Genomic DNA, 16,742 nt, shown 5'->3' with positions numbered 1-16,742 from the left:
CCTTTGCCAGAAAAAATGCAAATTGAATGAGTAAGGATTACAGATTTTGTTCCTTTAGTACACACTGCAGGCTTCTTGTTTCCACAGGCAGACGCTCCATCTGCAGGGCTTTTTTGAGACAGGGGAGTTGCTTGTCTGTACCTCAATTGCTGTATTTTTGTTACCCCTATGGAGAAGAAAAGATGTATTCTTCACCTGAATCATAACCTAGAAAATCAAGGCAAATCTTTCATTTGGGCAAAAATGCTAAACAAAAACTTTGTAGGGATTTTATAAGTACCACAGGATTTACCCTGTTATTTATATGATTATAATATTTTCTGCAACTTCAAGGTCCTGCTGCTTTATCCTGCTGTCAAATGAAAAATAGGAGTTATTTCTGAGCAAGGACAATAAGGGAACACCCTCTGACTGATGTCTAGCTGTTAAGGAGCAAATCAGTCTCCCTTAAGAGTTAAAGTAACTGTCTCAAACCCTGGCAAAAGAAGTAGATAACACATATTTGATATCATTTCCCAAGTGCTAGGTAAAGATGGAAGTGATTTTTAGCTGCAAAACATGAGATTCTCCAGACAATACAGATGTATTTTTCACATATTTCTATATTGAAGAATCTTCCTGGCTTCATGAATTGTGACCAGATAAAGTATTTTTGAGTGGAGTAGATTCACACTTTACACTTGTGTATTGTGAATATGTATGAAATGGGGTGTAAAAGCTTGTGGATGCTGTGCTGACCTTTACCCTTTTTACAGGTATGTTTTATGAGCAGCGTGTGCATGGAAAAAGCAGAGGCTTTAGGAAAGCTGGAACAAGGAAAATTGAGGACACTAACCTCTCACCACTGCCCAACGCTGTGGCAGACAAATTAGGAATGTCTGGCTTCCATTAAGCAGACACACAGTCCAAAATCCCTTATTCATATGATTTTATTTTAATATTGGATTACATTGGGTACGACATACCAAGGATTTACAAGGCTCTGGTATAAAACTCTGCATGAACTCAGAGTCAAAAATATCTGCAGTGCTGTTAAAGGCAGACAACACACGAGGTGACAGGCTGTGAAGCTGCTGTGTCCAGTAACATTTCCAAATCCAGGTAGATGTGACAAATTGTTTATCACATCAGTACTACAAGGAACCACCATGCATGCAGCAAGGTGATCATCACTTTTGCTTGGGCTCCCAACTGAACCTAAATCTTCAACCCTGAGGATTCTAAACCTTTAACAGCATCTCATACCACTCAAGTGTATTTGCTGTCTCATGACAGAGTGGTGGTATCCATCTCTGTGTACCATTTTGCCACAGCTCCAAGCAGAGATCCCCGTAAGGTTGCACTACCTCAAAACCCTTCCAGAAAGGATTTAGTCAGGGGAACACAGGATTATTGGGCTGGCAAAAGGCTGAATTTTCCTGTGACCTCACTCAGTCACTGCACACAGCCTGGGGATAATTCCATCTCCTGGGCTCTCACAGCACTAAAATTGGTTGTAGGGTAGCACTGCAACCAATGTATGGGAAGTTTGGGGAAAGGCCCCTCAAGATTCAGAGAAACAAAAGCACTGCCATGAATTTAAGGGACAGGAGGCTTAGCTGAAGCACGTTGGGCAAACTCAAATAATGCCTGGTGTTAGCACAGCCAAGCCAGCTGCCCTCGGGATTCTCTGTGGGAAATGATAAGAAGTTTTAGAGATATGGGAAAATCAGGAGACAAAAGCATTTCAGTATATTGAATACACTGAAATACATTGAATATACTGAATATATTGAATATACTGTATTTCAGTCATCAGACATCGTATTTATTCAAACTCAATTTAAAGACATTAAGTGCTGTTAGAATGGATGTTTCCCTGTGGTAACCATGTGAATTCTTGGCTTATTCAGTGAACAGTGTAGTACATACTGAGTATGTACAGTGAGTATGTACCACGCTGTTGATAGCGCATCGTAGTTATTCATACTCAATTTAAAGACATAAAGTGCTGTTAGAATGGATGTTTCTCTATGATAACCATGTGAATTCTTGGCTTATTTAGTGAACAGTGGAGTATGTACAGTGAGTGTGTACTGCACTGTTGACAGTGCACGCTCAGCCTTCAGCTCCCAACACCTCTGTCCCTTTTTTCCCCTCTTTAAGGCTTCAGTGGCTGCATTTCCTACATCAAGTACGGCGGGGAGACTCTTCCTTTCTCCGGCAAGCACAGCCTGGCCACGCTCTCCAGAACAGACCCCTCGGTGAAGACGGGCTGCCGCGGCCCCGACGTGTGCGCCAGCAATCCCTGCTGGGGCGAGCTGATGTGCATCAACCGCTGGTTCGCCTACCAGTGTGTGCCGCCGGGCGCCTGTGCCTCCAGCCCCTGCCTCAACGGGGGCAGCTGCGAGCCGGGGCCCCACGCCGGCTTCACCTGCAGCTGCCCCGAGGCCTACGCGGGACGGACGTGCGAGACCGTGGTGGCCTGCCTGGGCGTGCTGTGCGCCCCCGGCCACGAGTGCAGGGCGGGCGTCAACGGTGGCCACGTGTGCCTGCCGTCCCCACACCCTGCGGAACTGTCCCTGCCGCTCTGGGCCGTGCCGGCCATCGTGGGCAGCTGCGCCACCGTCCTGGCGCTGCTGGTGCTCAGCCTCATCCTCTGCAACCAGTGCCGGGGCAAGAAGTCAAAGGGGCCCAAAGAGGAGAAGAAAACGAAGCAGAAGAAGAAGAAGAAAGGGAGCGAGAACGTGGCATTTGATGACCCTGACAACATCCCGCCCTACGGTGATGACATGACCATCAGGAAGCAGCCCGAGGGGAACCCAAAACCCGACATCATCGAAAGGGAAAACCCTTATCTCATCTACGATGAGACGGACATCCCGCATGCCACGGAGACCATCCCCAGCGCCCCGCTGGCCTCTCCCGAGCCCGAGATCGAGCACTACGACATCGACAACGCCAGCAGCATCGCCCCCTCCGACGCCGACATCATCCAGCACTACAAGCAGTTCCGCAGTCACACACCCAAGTTCTCCATCCAGAGGCACAGCCCGCTGGGCTTCGCCCGGCAGTCCCCCATGCCCCTGGGAGCCAGCAGCCTGACCTACCAGCCCGCCTACGGGCAGGGCTTGAGGACAACGTCCCTGAGCCACTCGGCGTGCCCCACTCCCAACCCCCTGTCTCGGCACAGCCCCGCACCCTTTTCCAAATCCTCGACGTTCTACAGGCACAGCCCAGCCAGGGAGCTGCACCTCGCCATCAGGGAAGGGAGCCCGCTGGAGATGCACGGCGACGTCTGCCAGCCCGGCATCTTCAACTACGCCACTCGGCTGGGCAGAAGAAGCAAGAGCCCCCAGACCATGGCGGGCCACAGCTCCCGCCCGGGAAGCCGCCTGAAGCAGCCCATCGGGCAGATCCCGCTGGAGACGTCTCCCCCGGTGGGGCTGTCCATCGAAGAGGTGGAGAGACTGAACACCCCCCGCCCCAGGAACCCCAGCATCTGCAGCGCGGACCACGGCCGCTCCTCTTCCGAGGAGGACTGCAGGAGGCCTCTGTCCCGCACCAGGAACCCGGCCGACGGCATTCCCGCGCCCGAGTCCTCCTCCGACAGCGACTCGCACGAGTCCTTCACCTGCTCCGAGATGGAGTACGACCGCGACAAGCCCGTGGCCTACACCTCCAGGATGCCCAAGTTGTCGCAGGTGAACGAGTCGGACGCGGACGACGAGGACAACTACGGCTCGAGGCTGAAGCCGCGGCGGTACCCGGGGCGGCGCGGCGAGGGCGCACCAGCGGCGGGCACCACACCCGGGGACAGCTCCCTGCCCGCCAAGCTGGGCCAGCCCGCGGCAAGCTTCAACTGGGACAGCCTCTTGAACTGGGGCCCGGGCTTTGGGCATTACGTGGATGTTTTCAAAGATTTGGCATCGCTTCCTGAAAAAACAGCAGCAGCAGCAGCAGTGAGTGAAGAGAGCAAGGGTGGTACGGCCAAGGCTGTTTCCAAGGAGGGGGAAGCAGAACAGTATGTATAGGCTTTGTCCCCTGGTACTGCCACAGTGCAAAGCCACGGGGACTGCTCAAACCATTATATGGTTGTAGAAAAGCCAAGGTCAGCATCTGATCCCCAGGCCAGTCTGGTTGGAGGAGACTTTAAAAATAATAACCATTATGCTGCTGAAAGAGAGACTTGAGACATTTTTAATTTAATTATGCTTGGATGAATTTATTTCTCCTGCATGCATTGTATTTGCAAACCAGATATTCGGCATGCAGCCTTTGGAAAGGGTTTTCCTATTTACCATTGTTTGGTTCGTGGTTCTTAAATTAATAATGCTTTGTTCTGAAAATGAACTAATTTTTTGTTTCAATTGTGAAGGATGTGCATATTGTCTCCAGCTACTAACATGTTCTACAATGCAAGAGTACTGAGGATTCCATTTTCCTTAAGAAGTGCATGGAAGTAAGATGGTGAATGAAGGAACTACAGTAGTGAGGTGTCTCAGAAAATGTAGTTACCATATCCTGCAGTTGCTCACATGTGACTTTATGGAATAAATCAGCTTGAATAATTGCTGGCAACAGTGCTTGCTGTAAGTCTTATTCCATACAAGAGGTGCTAGAAGCAGCCCAAGCCAGTCAGCACTTTAGGAGTTTGGTTTTTTTCTCCTTTTCAGTTTATTTTTTCATTTCAAGTTTCTTTCTTTTTGTTTTGTTTGTTTGCTCCTGTTTGTTTTTTTTTTTTTGGACAAAGTTGTGTGAGAGCTTCTGAATCTCTATGAATTTTTTTTTATTGGGGATGCTTACTTAATCCTGGTCCCTTCCTGCCCCTTCTCATTGATTCCTGATGGTCATTTGTCAGCCCAGGCCCCTGGCTCACAGCAGCAAGGGACAAACCTGTCCATTCCCACATCTCTGCTGCAGCCTGTGCTTCTCCCCTGATCCCATTTTCCCACCTGTACCATGGAAAGGTAGGAAGAACACTCAGTTCCCTAATTAGTGAACTCTTCTGAAGTGCTTCGACATTATAAAGCACTATAATAAGTATTATCGTAATTATCATTAAAGCACTGCCTAGCCTCTGTGACCTTGGAGCGGCATTTTCTGCATTCTATGATTTTCTACGGTGGAAACTTTGAAGAATTATTTATTGTATAGAAAATTACTGCACTCTAGCATTTTGAAGCAGATATGAGGGAAAACTACTTGTAGATTCATTAATGTAGCTTACCAGTTGCCCCCAGTTCCCTAAAGTTGTAGGTGAAATAGAATCTCACAAAGTCCTTACATCTTCATGCAGATCTGATGAACCTGTTGTACTGTGTAAAAACTTCAATTTTTTTTTTTTTACGTAAGCTGTGTTTTTATATCAATATTTTCCTATGCTGAATAGTTTTCTTACTTTCAGGGAAGGTAAGAAAAATACTTTTTTTACATTTGTTACTTATGTAACATCCATATTTTTCACATTTTGATAAAATTGTAACATACTGTATGCTTTCTACCTGTAAATGCCAATAATAGAATTAAAATATTTATTTAAAATCTTTAGTGTGTGTTATTGGAAACCTTTTGTGTTTTCTCTCTAATTTCCACTCCTTGATCTTCACTTTTGGGGTTTAAGTCATAAGGTTTTTAAGCTATATAAACTTCTTAATCAGAAAACAGGCTTTAAGAAGCAAGTACATATCTCAGAAAGATGGAGAAGGGTATTATGAGGTTGTTGAGCATAAGATAATGTCAAAAAGCACCAAATCTGCTTTCATATTTCTAATAAAACAATAAAACCTGTATTTTAGTCCATAAGGTTTTATTAGCAGCAATGGTTTCACATTTGTTAACCACGATTTCCACCTCTGCTCCAAGCTGGAGCTTTCCAGTGGACAGACAGTGAGGAGTGTGAGAACAAGGTCTTTCTGTCATAAAGCAGCAGCTGAACAATAAATAACTGCATTCTTTTATACTTACAAAGGGATAAATCAGACTTGGACAACTTCTTGGAGATTGCAGAGAGTGAAAAAGTTTAGGCTGCAGGCAAGAGGTGAGTTCTGAGGTTACACTGAATTTGTGGTAAGTGTAAAGAACTTAGAAAAAGGACAACAATTCAAGGGGGGGTTATGTATATCACGTTTGGTTTAGAGTTTATTTTGTCTCAAAACTGGCAATTAGGATCCAGCTCTTTTTGGCTAAAAGTGCTCCCAACTTCATCATGCCCCGCAAAAGTGTGAAGATAATGGGCCAAAGTAGCCCACATTGGCATGTAAGTAGTTTCATCTGAAATAACGTGAGTTCCACAAGTGATTTCAGAGTTTGAGGAGCAGCTGTAATTAAACATCTGTTAAAAAGCTGTATGTTTAGTTTGAATATTATCCTTTAATACAAATTGTACCACATCCAAGCAGTGATTTTAATAACACATGAAAACTTTAGCAAATGAAAGCTTTTAAATGTAACACCAAACATATTGAGGGCTGTGTTATGCCTGTTAAGCATTCTGAATTTATCAAAAAGTTTTGCTAAAGGGGAATAATATGCAGTGTGGATTTACACAAAGTACATGTCATAGCTTTAGCACAGTGTACAATTTACCCAGGGGGGTAGTGTGTTCCTCTAAATTTTGACACTTTATGGCAGACAAATGTATATTTTACTGGTTTCCTTGTTTCCCTGTTTCTGAAAGGCATAGGGATGTTTTTGACACTTATACATACGATCCATTCCTGCCCATTTTTTATAATTCTTTCATGATGAGGATCAGCAAAGGGTTCCAAGTGAATCATGTGGAGCAATCATCCAAAGTTACCAGTTGTGAGGGAGTGAGCTGCATAATTCCCCTGGTTCATCATCACAACTACACGGTCCTGTTTCAGGATCTGGGACGTATTATAAGTCATAAATATGTGGAAAGAAAAACAGTCTGCATTGCTCACTGCAGTGCACAGGAGCCTCCAAACACATCTCATGTCAGCAATTTGTCTCTGACCTGTCTTTCTGCTGGTACAGTGCTTGAATTGTCTTTGTCAGCTTAGGTGGAGATGTTTTCTCCTGATGATGTTACTGATTAGATGAAAATGGACAGAGAAATGGCAGATTTACTTGGCATTCTCTTCTTTAGAGATGGAAAATATGAAAAGGAAAATACAAAAATTCTGTCATTTGTGGTAGAGGAATAAATGAATAAAAGGAGTGAAATCTAGATTTATCCGATCCAAGACTTCTCAGTATTTTTCATCAACGTTTTGTAATGTTAAAACCACAAAATTAAAAGTAAAGCGCATTACATTGAAAAGTAATGTAAAGTCCCACGTTTTGGTGAAAACATCCCCCGTCAGGCTCAGACTGTGAGTCTGAGCTGCAGACCACAACCTGTGTCAGGGAGTATCGGTTAGCAGTGCAAAATCCAGCTGGAGCCACATGACTCCAGTCTGGGAATGATAGGGCTTGGGGCTGGAAGGGGGTGCAGGGTCTCACTGATGGCTTCAAAAGCAGCAGATGGAGCCAGCCAAAGGACTCAAGCTGCCAGTGTTCATAAGGTAAATTAGATGTGGTGGAAGCTCTTTGAGAGTCCTGTCTTTATTGTAGACTGTGATTTTGAAGGACAAAATTCAAGTAATAGTATTATTCTCCTTCAGTGTTAGGATGTGTAAATGGTATTTTCTTAACTGGATTCTAGAAGAGACTTGTAATTGTGGATCCTTTGAAATTGGGAAGGACAATTAGGAGAAGATGATGAAGGGAATAAGTTGCTATTTTATTAAGTAGGATTGAGAAAGTGAAAATGTTGATCTCTCTGCTTTATCATCCTAGCATTTTACTGTTCACCATTTTAGCCTTTTCTATGACCATCTGTGTATTAATTCCACCATTCTTTCCTCTGCTCTGTGAAATTAGTGCTTTGTTCATCCTGATGTGCTCACTTTGGTTTTCTATAAAGACCACCTAATGAGGATGACTTACAGCTTGTGTTTAGGTAGTCAACACCACAACATGTCTTTTTTTAAAATTTAGATATTTACACTCAACTGGCCTTTTCTACGTTTTGCATGAACCTCACTTTCCATTCAGCCATCTTACAGGAGCTTTTTCCAGCAATAAAATATGGTTGGATTCTTGGTAATTTTTACAGCCTTTTTCCAGTGGCTTTGAGGTTTCATCTTCCTGTATTGAAAGAATCAGCAGTGAGTAAAGTCTTCCTAAGTTGCACTTTGAGTTTAAAAGGACCTTTATCTCTGGGCTTCACAAAGTCAATCCTCAAGAGACTTGCTCTTCAATTTTAGGGCCACATTTATTTAATTTGTGAGAATGTACAAAAAAAAAAGTAATTCCCCACATGAACATCCCATATCTGTTCTTTTAAGTTGTCATTTACTGGTGGGGAAGAGGAAGACACTCCACCTGTCAGGAAGTATTTTCAGAAATGTTAAACAGTTTTTTCTCAATTTTCAGAAGTGGCTTCCACCAAGCCCTTTTTCTGATGAGAACCCTCAAAGGGAAGACCCTGCATGGTGCCCTGAGGCACTCAAATGTCAGCATTCCATTGGCATCCATAGGGATCACACTGTGCCTGCTTGGAGCTTGGCTTCATCCTGATCTTCCACCATCTTCCCGCTCCTCTGCTTCCAGTGTGGGGCAAAATGAGGGTCCAGCAAGATGTTGCTTTCCTTCCTCTTTTACAAGCACACCTGGCAAGAGATGGAGAATGAGTGGAAATGGCCCCTCCTAACCTCTGGGAAACAGCAATGCTAAACTACATTCAGTTAGCTTTAATTTGCATCCTCTCAGAGGGAGCATTTTTAGGGAGTCACCAAACAGTGTCAGCTGGAAGAAAATAAAGATGAAAGCCCCACATCAGAAAGTTTGTGTCAGTCGGGACAAATCAACAGCAAAGGGGTTAAAAACATTTCAGTCTTTCTAGAGTGAGCCCAAGGATGATGTGTGGTGTCTTGGATAACTCACAGGTGGTGTCATCAGCTGGGAGAACAAAGGGGAGCAGACATTGGAACGGGCTCTCGAGGGAAGTGGTGGAATCATCATCCCTGGAAACGTTCAAGCAAGGATGTGTCACTTGGGGAGGTGGTTTAGTGGTGGATTTGGCAGTGCTGGATTCATGGTTGGACTCTGATTTTGGAAGTCTTTTCCAGGCTGAGTGATTCTGAGACACGTATGTGTGGCAAGGCACACACCCGTGGGCATTCATTCCACGTGGCAATTAATGCCCAGCAAATTCCCTGCCAGGACTCCAGGTCTGGAAAACAGATCAGCAACCTGCCTGCCCCCAGCCATAGAAACCCAAGCCACTGTTCCCTGTGATTCCATGCGTTCCCCTTAATCCCTGTGACTCTTTGTGCAGCCTGTCAGACAAGGAGCAGGGAAAATAAACAGGTCCCTGTCTTCCCATTCGTTGGTTTATTTCCCCTGAGCCTTTTAAAAGCCAGAGTGTGATTTAGAAATGTTTCTCCTTGCATATCTTGTGCAATTAGCTAGAACAGCAAATTGGGGAATAAGAGATAAACATTAATATAGAGAACAAACATTAATATAGAAGAACATAGGGGATGAGGAATGGATATTGATGAATCATTCAAAAAGCACATTTTGGTGCAATAATCTAGAATCCTTACAAATAAACGTTGTAATTTCCTTTAAAATACAGCTCTTTTTCAATAATGCAAGCCTTTATTAAAACAATTTGTTAAACCTTGGCAGAGAAACTATGTGACAGCATCGTTTTACAAGAATTCCTTGTAGTTCGTAGAAAGCTAAGGGAGAGCTGGAATGGTTTGTTCTCTCAAAACAACTGATATTAAGCATGTCAAAAAGGAAAATTAATCATGTTTTATATATATATTTTTTTACACCTGTAGAATTTATCACCATCATCAGAACGGGCTGGGCTTTGCAGAGCCGCGCAACCCTGTGTGGCATGGAATGCCTTTGCTGTGATGGTGACACCTCCCTGCTTGGCAGGAGGGGCTGAAATCATCGTGACATGTTATTCTGAGCTCCTGCCAGGGCAGCCTGCTAGCTTTGAGAGGGAGCAGCGAGTTCTGATAAAGAAAACCCACCCTCAGCCTCGGAATGCTTGGAGCACGCTGCTGTCCCAAGGCAGCCGTGGCTTTGGATATATTGCCAGGACAACATTCCCAACTGCCTGTGAATTTCTGTAAAATGCTCTTTTACAAGGGAGAAAATGCTTTTGTGAGGGAAAATTGATTGGTATTTCAGTCTGAGCCCCTTACTGCCACCAGGAAAAGGAACAGCAAAGGCTTTAGTTTAGGAGGGGCCCTAAAAATCACCCAGTTCCAACCTCCCTGCCATGGGCAGGGACAATTTACAGTAGACCAGGCTGCTTCCAGCCCCATCCAATCTGGCTTCCAGGGTTAGGACATCCACAACATCACCCTGTAGGGTTTGATCTAACTCCTGTTCTGGTTTTGACTTTATATACTTTCATATATATATCTGGTTTGGAGTCTGTACAGGCAAAATAGGCTGGAATCTAAGGGGACTTTTTTGAGATTTAATCAAAGCTGAAAGCACTCGAAGGTAACAGGGTTTAAGAATGCAATCCTTTGAAAGCCAAAAATTTGTGTATCTAATCTACTGGAGCACCCCAACATTTCAACAAATGTTTTATGGAATTGCATTAAACTCTGGCTTCCCAGAAATGCCACAGAAAATCCAAGTAACCAGATTATTCTATCCATGTCAAATACACTTTTATTAAAATTACCCACAGAGTCTCCAGTGCCCTGGCTGCATTTACAGCACCATCCAATCACTCAAAGCACAAGTAGGAGAGAGATCCTGATGGAACAAATAAGTCCCTGAGGATGGCAATTGCTCTCTACTGCTCCTGAGGGAGGTCATTCCTGGTAAGTGCCAGTGATGCTTGAAACTTTTAGCCTGAGGTTTATTAGGAAATTCTTTCCAGCTGGGGCAAATCATGCCCTGGCCATGGGTGTCACTTGGAGCTTTTCTAATCCTGTTATATTTAGGGATTTTATCCATTTTTTTCCTCCAAACTGGTTTGCAGCTTGAGTTTCATGAAAGAGGTAAGAAATATTGTTGCTACTTCAACAGAACTTATTTTTGATTTTGAAGTTTTTAATTACAGTGAGGTGGGAGTTTATTATTATGAGGGATATTATATTGAATTGTGTTCATTTTGATCTTTTTTTGCTGCTACCAGAAATTCTGTTGTTGTTTGTTGTTCTGTATCCCATTTGGCTTTCTCAGGGTTGGTTTTATTCACCTTTTCTTAGCATTAAAACCAAGGGAAGCTTTTTATGAAGCTAATGCTGAAAATACCATCACCTTGAAACTTTTCAATGCTTTCTCTGGCAAAGAGGGCCCTTCTTTTTCATTGATTTGAGTGCACTCACTGAATAATTGCATCTGACAAGGTTTCTGAAGCTTTGTCAGAGTTTCCTCTGCCTTCTCCTTTTGGTTGCTTCTGTTTTGACTTTAAGATGTCCGTGGATGTTTGTCATGGGAAATGAGCTTGGCTGTTTGCTTTGGTTTCGGTGACATCCAATACTCTGAAGAGAGAAGTGGAGTATGACAGGTCTGTAATTGGGTCAATTTTTCTTTTTCCATCCATGAAATAGCCAGGCATGTACATATCTAACTGTTCTGCTCATGCAGTACAGCATGTCCTGGATTTTTAATAGGGTTTCTCTGCAGCAGACGTTTTGAAATGTTTTTTTGGTGGTTTTTTTACACTTACAAATGAATCTTGTAGAGCACTGAGAGTTTTTAATCTGGAAAATGTCAGTGACAAGAGAAAAGCTGTGGTATGACAACTAAGAGAACCTTTTCCAACTTGTCTGATCAGCACTTCCCTGCCCTTTGGCAGGAGACATTCACTTGGTGAAAAACAAATCTGCAGACTTTACAGTGCCTGGAAAACAAAGGCAAGGGGCAGAGCTGTGGGACTCCTCAGCAGCAAGCAGCAGGTTGTGGAGCTGAAATCTGCCTTTGATAAATGGTGTAAACAGGATTAAATAGTGCAGATTCCTGGGTCTAACTACTGCCTCATGGTGCTTTTTTGCTCTGAAGGGTTTTTAAGTCCTGGTGCAAAAATGGCCTCTTTTTGCTGGAAGCAGCAGCTGAGGAGCTGGTTCCATGTGCTTAGTTAATGACAGCAGCACAGCTCACAGACATCTGTGAGCAGTTGCAGTAGGGGAAATATGCATTAGTAGAAAGAATTCTCCCCTGTGAGGGTGGTGAGGCTGTGGCACAGGGTGCCCAGAGCAGCTGTGGCTGCCCCTGGATCCCTGGACGTGTCCAAGGCCAGCCTGGATGGGGCTCTGAGTAAACTGGGATAGGGGAAGGTGGAGGCTGGAATGAGCTGCCTTCCAAGCCAAACTCTCCTGTGATTCTATTCCACCTGCTCTCTTCTGCCTAAAAATAGAAATGGCTTCTCTAAAAATAATTACACCACTTCTACATCTATGACTTAAAAAGATTATATGTGGGGCATCAAGGCATGAGACAAACTGAGTTTTAGTCAGCTGTGGCCTGATATCCAGCTCGTGTGATATTAGCTGATAACACTTCCATGGCACCACTGGATTGCCTCCTGAGCTGCCTGAGTACAGGGAAGAGATGAATCCTCCCCCAGTGCCCCCAGCCCTGCTTTGTATTTTATACACCTACAGCTGTAGGACATCTGCTGAGACAGAAGATCCTACATAAATAAGATGTTAATGTAAAAAATGTTATTTACATTATCTAAAATGAGAGCTGTTGGGGAAGTGTCCAAGAGCCTGTGTATCTTTCTTGTGACAGCTGGATGGAGATTCCTAAACAAAAAAGCAGCAGGCAACTTAATGTTTTCAAGGGCTCCTTTATGTTTTCCTAAACTCTTAAGGGTTCTGTGGAACAAGACTTTTAAGGTTCTTTCCAAGTGGCTCTTTATGGTCTTAACTGCTCTATTGTGCTTTACTTACTTTTGGTTCTAGTGGGCTCTTTCCTCTGCTTTTTGAGGATTAAGAAGTGGCTTGCAGATGACCTTCCATACTGACAGAGCACACATGGAGGAGACAAATCCCTGTCCACCTCTGAGAAAGCACCAGGGTGCTTTCAGCTTCCAGTGTGAGCCTTTCCTTGTGCTTCCCTCTCTTCCAGGACAGATTTGCTGCTAGGATGGTCAACCATCACACAGATCTCCTCTGTTTCATCTTCCCACTTCATCCTGGCATCCCTTTTCCTTGGTTGTGCTGATCTCACGTGCAGACACGAGGGACACACAAGGATTTGCCCATGGATTATGTTCATTTTTGTTCTGGAGCAAGCAGCCCCAGGTTTGATAGGGTAGGCACAGTCAGTGGGGGAAAACATGCCATGTCAGCAGGAGAATGGGAACCAATGAAACCAACAAATTATTTGTGGTTGGATGTTTGTTTCATGACTCTTTTGTCACTCAGCCTCGCTTCTCTTCATCATGATTTTTTTTTTTCTGGTTCCTGCTGAACTGCTCTGACATATTTTCCACTCTATACATCACTGAGGATTGCTGCCCTGGGAGCAGCTGTGGTGGGACGAATTCCTTCCTCTTTATTCCTGATTTCTGGTATTTCTAGTGAGGAAATGGCCCTTCAGAGGGTGACTGGGTGCTCCTGGGGCTCAGGGATCACCTTGCAGCTCTTCAGCTGGCCGTGTTCAACTAGCACTCCAAACCTACTTGCTCACCACAGAAATAAAAGTAATAGTAATAATATGACTATTATATATTAATATTAATAATATTTATTATTTATTGTTATTTATATTTATAATAATATATTACATATTATAATATAATATATTAATATGTTATTAGTATTAATATATAAGAGAACCTTACGGAAGTTCATAGCACATGAGAAGTGGTCATGGGTTAAGCAGTAGGATGCAGCTTATAGCCCTGAAACTTTCCCCTCCTCAGCTTCTGCACAGAAATACTGCAGTAACCTTCATCAATATATCTAATTAGCTTTCCCCACCCAGGGCCCGTGGGGATTTGGGGTCAGGAATAAAGAACAAAGAGAAACATATATATAAGCTGTGTTTTACACCATAATGACCTGGTCACCCACTGACCAAAAATGCTGAAATAGCTCAGTAAATGAGTTTGTCTGATGCAGAACCACATGAAAGACCCTTTTAAGGAGTTCCCCACTGCAGACTTGCCACTCTCTGGTTTGTTTTTTTTTTTCTCTGAGGACACCAGCTGTGGTTTTTCCTGTCCTCCTCTCCTCTCCCTATTTAAAAAGTGCCACATTCTTGCTGAAAACTCCTTTCCCAAAGCAAAGGGAATGACTAGTCCCTGACACTGAAAAAAAGCTTTCTCACTTGAGTCTCCTCTTAGTAATGCATCAGGAGGATGTAGCAGCCTTTGCCAGAGCAAGTTTTGTCCAGAAGAACTCAGGCTATGGGGCCCTTTTGGGATATCCTTCTGGTTTCTCCTCAAATTAAAGAATTATCCTCCAAATCATGGATATAAGCACTGATGTGTGAGCAGCATTTAGGCCCATTTCCTAGTTCCACAGTCTGCATAGAGCTGGGGTAATTGATCTACATTTTGTTGTTCAGTCTTTCCTGGCCTGGGATGGCTTTTCCCCCGTGTTAATATCACACTTCTTTGAGCACTTTATGTGCTCTATATATGGATGATCAAATACAGCCAGAAGCTGTAAACCTAGGAAAAACTTGAGGGAACACGTAGCACTTACCAAAGTGCAGATGGAAGGACAGCCAGACTAAAATGTGACCCTCTCAGTGCAGCCCCACATGAACCCTGTGCTCTGTCCACGTGGGCCCTGTAGCGAATCACAGAAGGGTTTGGGTTGGAAGGGACCTCAAAGATCATCTCTACCCCAGTCCCTGACATGGGAAGGGATGTCATTCACCAGACCAGGGTGCTCAGAGCTCCATCCAAGCTGGCCTTGGACAGCTTTGTGCATAAAGCAGGGCCCTTCCATGTCGTACCCATTATATCGTTCCTGGCTAAACTTTTTCGTCTATAAAATCAAAAAACCTAACTCAGCATCCAGTGACTCCAGAGTTATCAAGACCTAATTGCTTTAGTTTGCTTTCAGAATAACAGGAAGCGTAGCAGAGCATTGTCAAAGTGGCTTATTTCCATAAATACTGTTGGAAGAGTCTGCTGGCATTTACATGGTGAATGAGTTCATTGAAATAAAGGCAGGCTTATTATGGATTAAGTGGGAGCAAACACTCAACCTTAAAGCAGGAAAAAATAGCAATATTATTCTTGCTATCTGCACATTGTCTTTACAAGAAAACTCCTCTTTGTGCTGCTGGGTGGTTCTTTTATTTGGAAAGGAAGGGTTGTTTTTAATATTCCATGATAAGAAGACCCTGAAAAAATAAATAAGCTTGCTGAGACTGGGAGGAAGGGAGACTACCCTCAGTAAACCATTGTGTTTCCAAAGCTCTCCTCTATCAACAGCCTGGCTCTGGAGTCATGACTCTGGATGTTTATTATTGTATTAGCATTGTATATATTGACAGTCTGACCAGTAAAACTCTGCCAGAGTCATTCCACAAAATGCTGGTGAGAGAAAACAGCACTGAACCTTCCAAAACAGCATTTGCTGAAGCTGCTTTTGTCTCTTGAGGAACTAGCAAACTGCAGTTTGTTCAGATGGTCCCTTCCTTTCCCATTTTCTCTTGTTTTTTTTTTTACTTTCTCCTCTCCTATGTCCTTTTCTTATTTTTTTAAACACATGTTGCATCTGTTGGCATCATGTCAGGTCACAGAACACTTGGTTACATTTTTCGGGAGGGAGGGAGATAACCAAGCTAAAATCACCTCAAAATTCCTTGCATTTCTATAGTGCTGAAACGCAAACAGAAGTGCAAAAATCCTTTTCAGAGAGACAAATTGACATTGGCACTGAGTGAAGGCAACAACCTACTGCCTTCCCAGACCTCAGTGCTTTCGAACATGTGCCTGCAGGTTTTCTTCTTGGGCTGAGTTACCTGGATGGTGTGAGGTGGTATCGATTTCTAGATGCTTCCCAGCTGAGATCATCCCTTTCCAGGTGTCCCCTGGCTGAGAGCACCTTGGTACAGTGGGCAGGAGTGGTGGGGCCATGGCTGCAGAGCCGCACTGGTGCTCTCAGGGACAGAGACAGAACCCAGCAGTGCTGGGGTGTGAAATCCACCTCAGGCTTGCAGCCTCATAAGGAAAAATATGCCCCAACAGAAGGCAGTAATTGGCAGAAAATAAGGCAGAGGGAGAACTCAGCTCGAGTCTCTGTTCTCATTAGTTTTAAATTGGCTTCATGGGAGTTATTTCTGATGGAGGCTCAGATAGCTGAGCTCAGAATCAGATGCAAGATGTATTGAAACCTTTTTTTTGGTGTACAGCTGTGTGGCATCCTGTGAGAGCAGCCTGGAAAATGCTATGCTTTTCCTGGCAGCACCATGCAGCACCACCATGGTACCCTGCCCACTCACACATTCTGCATCATCCCAAACCCCCTGGTTTGCTGGGCATCACCATCAAGCACACAATGCCTTTTCCACAGAGGTGAGGAAGGTCCATCAGCAGAATTAATCTGTGCTTTTAGAGATCTTTTACCCCCCAGAAAAGCTGCTCATTCAGCTAAATGCAGTTTGCTGGTGAGTAGTTTGTGCTGAAGGTGCTGAAGGTCAGCACTGCTGTGGTTATTTGTACTTGTTTCAGTAGATCTGCCATGCACAAAATGCTCTGCTGCTTCTGCGAGCCCTTCCTGCCATTCCTCCAAATG

At 44.1% G+C, this 16,742-nt stretch overlaps 1 protein-coding gene across 1 annotated transcript in view; it reads left to right on the top strand.

The window, feature by feature from the left end:
* The window catches only part of FAT4 (FAT atypical cadherin 4), a 120,246-nt gene extending 114,758 nt beyond the window's left edge, over positions 1-5,488 (top strand). The window contains exon 17 of the mRNA XM_059470900.1: positions 2,146-5,488. Coding sequence (XP_059326883.1) covers positions 2,146-4,013 — 1,868 coding nt within the window. The 3' untranslated portion in view covers positions 4,014-5,488. The remainder of the gene's footprint in view (positions 1-2,145) is intronic.
* Positions 5,489-16,742: the final 11,254 nt, after the last annotated feature.

This window comes from Ammospiza nelsoni, chromosome 4, assembly GCF_027579445.1.
Source record: "Ammospiza nelsoni isolate bAmmNel1 chromosome 4, bAmmNel1.pri, whole genome shotgun sequence".
NCBI classification, from domain to species: domain Eukaryota; kingdom Metazoa; phylum Chordata; class Aves; order Passeriformes; family Passerellidae; genus Ammospiza; species Ammospiza nelsoni.
The sequence above is the reverse complement of the archived record's forward strand: the minus strand, read 5'-3'. Positions and strand labels throughout refer to the sequence as shown.